Source organism: Zingiber officinale, chromosome 6A, assembly GCF_018446385.1.
Source record: "Zingiber officinale cultivar Zhangliang chromosome 6A, Zo_v1.1, whole genome shotgun sequence".
NCBI lineage: Eukaryota > Viridiplantae > Streptophyta > Magnoliopsida > Zingiberales > Zingiberaceae > Zingiber > Zingiber officinale.
The window spans coordinates 88,081,284-88,088,737 of NC_055997.1; the positions used below are offsets into that span (position 1 = coordinate 88,081,284).

Below are 7,454 nucleotides of genomic sequence, written 5' to 3' on the forward strand. Positions count from 1 at the left end.
GCCTATGTAGTGATATTGGTAAATTAAAAGTGGCTAAAATTTTATATTTTTAGATCATAAATTGATTTCAGCTTGTGCCATCAAAACTAGAACAAAAATAGTATACAATGTCTACAAACTGATTTATAAATCAACCTGCGGTGAAATTTTTCATCAAAAGTTTTTTTAGATAAGAAAATAGATGTCGTGGTGTCAATAGTTCAAAGGGGACAAAAACTTCAATTTGGTGACTGCAAGCTGAAATTGCAATATATTCCATTACATATTACACACATGATGGTTAACTCTGAAAGTAGTTAAGGGAGGAGGAAGCTATTTCAACAAAGTGTAAGGGGCATTTCAAAAAATTAAACTAGGGGGGACAATGAAGTTTTCTAATTTTAAATAAGTCATTCGAGTTGTTTAGCTATGTTGGTCTGTTTATACTTTATCACATAGTCGTCTGTTTGCAGAATGGGCAGTTGATAGCATTATAAGCATTAAATATGCTCCTGTGGAAAGAACCAAATTATCTATGTTGTCAATAGTACAAATCCAAACACTTAAAGGCACAAGATACATATAAATGCAGCTGCTAGTTAAGGTGGGCATCCCAGCACTATATTGCAATTTAATATGGAATTTATATTCATAGTAAAAAAAATTTCACACATGGACTACGAAATCAATGTTTTACAACTACCGCTAACATATTTTCCAAGGAAAGAAAACAAATAACAAAGCTTTAGGGTTCAGAGACAATTTTTTTTATAGAAAGGAAAAACTAAATCCAAGTTGGACCAACCTGAAATCCCGTATATGCAGTTCATATATGCTGATATCAGAAAAGGAAAGAAGCTCAGGCTTTTCATCTGCCAATTTATCCCATCCAACTGGCTTTAGATTTTTGCTATCAAGGTCCACCAACCAAGTTCGCCTACCATTTGAGGAAAGCCTGATCCAACAAAATTTATTAAATTTATTTTAGTCCAGAGAAAGTGATCCATGATTATCAATCCTGAAGTTGATCTATAGAAATTTTGAAGTTAAATATGCAGGAGAACCTTCAGTAGCAAATCATAATAAACTTACCCACGAGCATAGGGATCAACAACAGTGCAAATCTGCACTTGCAAAATGCTTGGATGATAGACAGAAACTTCATAAACATAATAAAGACCTTCCCAGCTACTTGGTCCAACAGCACTCCAAACACCATTTGTCTCCTCAAGCTTAATTCTTTGTAGCAAGTCTCCACCCAAGGGATCCTCATAAAAACACACATTCACTTCCTAGTTTCAAAAGAACAAAAGGTTAGTAACATTGTTTGTCTTCTTTTGCAACTGAAACACAACTCTCATCATCAAAAGGAAAATTTTCCTTTTTGTAAAATCTGCCCAAGATATTAATTATTGTCAAAAGAAGACCACCATAGATGACTTTTTTTTGGTAAGGATGCAGTTTTACTTAATATAACTGAATGTGACCCTCAGTTATATGATAATTACTTAGAACAGTGGATAGTATATGTTAAAAGAGACTACCAGGCCAAACATGAAATGGACATAGAAACTTGAGATGCTATGATTTGAGTGGGTGAAAATTACTTAGGAGACATAGCCAGAGTAGCCTAGGAAGATTTTAAAAATCATTTTCTTGAAAAATTGGCCCATATTGCCTCACAAGGTAATAATATACTCAACTTCTGTTATGCCATTCATTGCCTTTTAACTGATAGAGAGGCAAATACTGCCTGGATATTAGACAAAAAGAAGTCATGAGAGACTTAGAATAACTTCAATTATTTAATTGGAATTAAAGTCATAAGGTATTGGAATTATTTAATACAAATTGTGGAGTCATAAGAGGCAATTGGAATTATTTAATTATACAAATTGTGGAGTTTTTAGTTCTCCCCTCACTCTTTCCCAACTGTGGACTCGCCCGATGCCTCACAAATTCATTCCTCTTATTCTTAGACTTAACTACCTTATTTCCCCATATCGCGCCCTGTTGCTTACCAAAGACTATGTCGTATTCCTTTCCACTCCTATTATTTCGCCTACCCATCAGAGGTTCGCGCTGGTCAGCGTGGTGGAACCCCTCTTGCTAAATCTTGCAATCCAACCACCTCTTCTACTGACAGTCCTTGTCTTTGCCCTGTCTCCAATTCTTGTAAAAAGAAACCTACGATAAAACTTTCCTTACAGGAAAACTAAGCCTACTTGGCGATTCTAGCCCCCCATAAGATCTAGATGATCTAGTTACTCAATATTTCGGATTCTTGACTCAGAAACCAATACCTATTATCAAGATTGTTTCAAACCTTCAAACTTATATACGTTACTTAATCAACAGGACAATTTAGACAGCGTAATCTCAAGACTAGAAAAAATAGAAATTATAGGAGAAAATCCTACCAAATACTGGGGAAAAGATAAGATATATTGTAAACTCAATATTATCAATCCCGATGTAACCATTAAGTCACAAGACTTAAGATATACCAATTGAGAATTAGAAGAATGTAAAATGCATATTACTCAACTCTTGGCACTTAAAGCAATCCAACGATCAGATTCTAGACATAGAAGTCCAGCCTTTATTGTTAATAAAGAAGCAAAACAAAAACGTGGACAGTCTATGATGGTGTTTAACTATAAACGTCTTAATGATAATTGTCATGAAGATGGCTATAAAATTCCAAATAAAGACCAATTACTTAATAAAATCCAAAACTCCAAATGGTGTTCAAAATTTGACATGAAATTTGGATTTTGGCAAGTACGTATACATCTAGACTCTATTCCATGGACAACATTCTCATGCCCGGAAGGACATTTTGAATGGTTAGTTATGCCCTTCGGACTTAAAGTAGCACCCCAGGTTTTTCAAAGGAAGATGAATGATATATTTAGACCTGTGACTACTTTTATTTGTGTCTATATTGATGATATCTTAGTGTTTTCTCATACCAAAGAGGAACACTATGCTCATTTACATATGATCTTTAACTTATTTAAGAAACACGGGTTAATTGTTTCTAGAAAGAAAATGAAACTAGCAGTAACACATATTGAATTCTTAGGCAGTCTTATTGGCCAAGGAAAAATAACACTTCAAACTCATATAACTAGTAAAAATATTAGGTTTTTCTGATAAAATGGAAGACATTAAAACACTTAGATCCTTTTTAGGATTACTTTAGGGAAGATGAAATTCCCCCTAGAGGAGAAAAATTCACAAGATCTGGAGCAGTGTCTCATACTTGTGCTGTAGGAGCCCAAAGATGAAGTGTCACAGATTCGTTGTCAAAAGTAGCACCAAGAGGCCCGGTGTATGCAAAAATGTCATCAAGGACACCAGGTATCTGAAGGCTAGTAGCATTCATGCATTTTCCATCAACTATAAAACAGAAATGGAATAGCCAAAGTTAAAATTAATCATGTAAATAATGTCAAAATAGAAAGATTAATTTAGTAAATGAAATGTTTGCATTGTAAAGGGATTTGGATGTGTAACAAAGAAATGATAGCCACATTGTTCTTTCCATTTGAATTTGATTCACTTTTTCCTGCAGCTTGAACCAGTGATACAAGCCTACACCTACTCAAAAGAGCTTGAGAACAAATCGGGTCCTGAATCAGCTCAACAACTTCAATGTTTGACCAGCTTTTTTCATCTTACGAAAATGTCCCAGATCGGCTCATACCAACTTCCACATTAACCGTACATTATTTTACTCCATTGGATATTCATCTTGGGAACCTATCACGGAGTATGAGATTACAGCCAATGTAAGGTTGGTTGAGGGTCAATGGACAGCATTTTATCCTTGCATGTGAAAAATGAAACAAACTTCCAATTGAGCAACTTATTGCATCAAGGAATGGTTCTCCTGTAGCTCTTCTATGTGCAAATAAATAAAATCTTAAGTAACATATACAGATAACAAGTTATGTGCTAAGCTATAAGTTTGTGAATGTGTGACTGTGTACTTGCGTATCTTTTGTATGTGATATGAACAACATGTTGAGACTTACCACCATAGGAAGCAACTACCAACTGGCATTTGAGAAGGCTTTCAGCATCTAAAGAAGTTGGCAACTTAAATACTTTATAGGTTGCAATGTGTGGAAATTTTTCAATTACCTGAAACATGAAACAGTAATTCATATCAACAAAAAATGACAGCTTCACAAGATTGTTAATACTTTTCATATTTCATAAGAATACAATATTTTAAAGAAAACTGTGTAGCTTAAAAAAGTAGAAATTGATAAAAAAAAAAATTTTTTGCCATGGTGTTAGGGCATATATTTATGAAGTTTCGATGTCTGGAGCAGAGGAGATAGAGAGAAATTGATAAAGATGCATTCATTGTTCTTTGTGAAATGAAATCCATCTATGTCCACTTGCAAACATTAAAAAGTAGATAGAGAGATAAGTTAATTTGGTCATACATTTGTTGGTAGCCCACAACACTCTGTTTCAAGCTGAATTTTTACATCATAACCTGCAATAAGATAATATAATATGTTATAAAAATTGCCATGCCCATGACTGTCCATGTTGTGCCACCAATAAAGTTCATTCCCAAATGAACAAAGAGCATTTGAATTTTAGTCAACTCGAAAGATGCATTTATAATTTATGTGAAAGAGATTGCAACCAGATCATATCATCACTGGAGCATTAGTTATGCTTTTTGCCCAAGAGTTTAAATTCTAATATGATGTAATGACTTAGAACATCAATTAAACATTTAGGGCTATAAAACATAATAAAACTTCCAAAGACAAACTTACTAATTGATCTTGGGACACTAAGTTATTTTCCTTGTGCACTCATAAAATTTTGCTACGGTATGAAAGGATATAAAAGAAGACGAAATCAATGCAATAAGAATCTGAAGCAAATGAATTATTTCGCAACATTATACTATGTGATGTACAAAACCATATGCTCAATAATCAGTCTCAAACATGGATGCAGAAGTGGTGGAGTCGTGCACTGATGCCATCATATCAAATTTTATTGACATGGATCTAGACCCATCAACTATCCTGAAATATTAAGAAAACAATATGCTTAAAAAATCTAGTAATCCTGATTATTAAGGTTCAATGAAAAACTTGCTAAGGATTCTAATCATCCTGTATGGATCTCAAACTCTGAAGGAGGAGCATATTTAAAATTTAAAACATAAAAAATAGCTTAATTTAGCAAGATGTAAGACGATAAAGAACCGGTTGTCAATGTCAACAAATCCCAATATTCTCATGAGTATAATATAGTATTAGAAAGTAACAAAGATATAAGAAATCAGCAATTTCGAAGTACACTAGTAAAAGTAACTAAAAGATACCGTATTCATAGAAGTTTGCAATATGATAGAATATATAGGAACTTGGGTGAGAGATCATGTTTCACACCTTGAATGCCTTTATCTGAAAGGTGTAGGTCAGCCTTCCTACTAGCATAGAAAGAAACTGAAGTTTCGTCATCGCTGATGTTCCAAGCAATGAGGGCTTTAGTAACCCAAAAAGCCCTTGCATATGATAGAAAATCCTGCATGTACATTAGAGAAGTTGACTAGAAACAAGATAAATGATTCAGCATACTAATAAGTTGTGGCGACAAATTACATAGATAGATTGAATTTATTCCTCAAGTACCTTTATAACATAGTCACCATTAGGATTTGCAGATTAGTCAAACCTGTGCTAATGGTTTTACAAACTCGAGAAAAATAAAATTCAAATGGCACAAATCTTATTTAGACAATCAAAGTTTTTCAAGGATACTCTTCTGCTTTATATACATCATAGTCTTTTTCCATGAACAACGTCAAGGGATCTTCTTAAATGGAAGATCCTCCATGTGGATAATATTCTCCTCTATTGAACAATAATCTTCTCCATTGAAAGATCCTCCATCTGGATAATACTTATTCAGGCTTAACCTTTCAAATATTCACGCCCATGTGACACTAGATTATCTTTTGGATAGACCCTGAAAGGAAGGTTGGAACAACAACAAATGTGCCCAATGTGTTATCTTCTAATTCACCCACCACCATTTTTAGAACGTGCAGTGTATCTACTCACTAAGATTGATCCAAATTATAACAGCTCTTCATTCAATCAGTTTCTTACTTCCTATTATGGATTTGATCGAGAAAACAACTTGAATAAGACACGAAATTGACAACGATGTCTTCCTTTTTGTAATGCATTCTTTGATAATTCAAAGTGGTTTATTTATCTCAGCTCATAATTCTTAGAATGATCCAGAAAGGAACGTGAGCGATCATCGACATCGTCATATGGATATATTACCATGGGAAAATGTATCCGAACGCAAAAAAAAAAAAAAAATCCAAAAGGAAAAGAGAAAGAGAGAGATCTACTTCAGGAAATAAAAAATAAAAAATCTCTGTAATCGAATCGGATTGAGCTCCAGTTAAAGATACGCAGGAATCTGCAATGCCATGCAGGAGGAGAGAGGGTACCGGAGGGACGGTATGCTGAAGCACAGCTGTTTCTTCCATGGGAACGTCCGAGAAAGTGCAACGAGGCACCGTCCTACGACCGCTCGTTGGGTGACGTCGAGCTGATAAAGAGGAGGCGAGGCTGTGTGAGGGACGGTGTGAGGAGAGGAACGAAAATGAAGGTCGAAGAGACGACGGCGAGTGAGCGAGAGGGAGGAGTGGTGGAGAACACGAAGAGGGGAGATTGATGGAGGAGGAGGAGGGCAACAAAAGAGATGGCGAGCAGAGGGCCATGGTCATAGCAGAGAAGTTGTTTGCTTTTCTGCCGATGACGAGAGTGAGAGAGCTCCTTTTCGTTTGTCTCTTTTCTTCGCCTTCTCGCGTTGTTGCTTCTCCGTTGAGGAACGGAACGGAAAGGCTTCTCGGTGTCCCACGGATCACACTTTGCCTTTATCGGGTAGTTGTGAGTGACGGATGCTAAATTGATGTTCAATTAAAGCATCAATAATTAAACTTGATTTTATTAAAATTTTATCTATATTTAAATAATTTTTTAATTTTTTTTATAAAAAAAATGTCTAGTCGAATATTTTATATTAAAATACCTCTTATTTCATCCAAATTATTTTAAGTTAACTATTACGCAATTGTAACTAAACTCTAAGATTTTAAATTATAAATCCTGAAATTATTAAGTGAAAATTGAATATCAAATTAGTAAAATATTTAAACTTCATCACAATTAAAATTGATCAAAATTATTTTAAAATAATTAAATAGTTGTCATAATGCTATAACAATGTCATATTTGTTATTACTAATTAGTCAGAACAATTATAATAATGCTAAAAAGTAAGAATTGTTATAGAGTGACTATTATGGATTATAGTAGTTGATCGTTGCTGCTATAACAACATTGAAAAATAAACATATTCTCATGATAACAATATATAATGGATCGTTTAATTTTTTTTAATAGTAA

The 7,454-nt window shown here is 34.2% G+C and overlaps 1 protein-coding gene across 1 annotated transcript in view; it reads right to left on the reverse strand.

The window, feature by feature from the left end:
- The window catches only part of LOC121996828 (pullulanase 1, chloroplastic), a 40,652-nt gene extending 33,735 nt beyond the window's left edge, over positions 1 to 6,917 (reverse strand). Inside the window, exons 1-7 of the mRNA XM_042550950.1 lie at positions 6,494 to 6,917; positions 5,415 to 5,550; positions 4,443 to 4,495; positions 4,023 to 4,131; positions 3,248 to 3,384; positions 1,072 to 1,271; positions 785 to 934 (exon numbers count right to left, since the gene is read on the reverse strand). Coding sequence (XP_042406884.1) covers positions 785 to 934; positions 1,072 to 1,271; positions 3,248 to 3,384; positions 4,023 to 4,131; positions 4,443 to 4,495; positions 5,415 to 5,550; positions 6,494 to 6,772 — 1,064 coding nt within the window. The 5' untranslated portion in view covers positions 6,773 to 6,917. The remainder of the gene's footprint in view (positions 1 to 784; positions 935 to 1,071; positions 1,272 to 3,247; positions 3,385 to 4,022; positions 4,132 to 4,442; positions 4,496 to 5,414; positions 5,551 to 6,493) is intronic.
- Between the last annotated feature and the right edge of the window lie 537 nt (positions 6,918 to 7,454).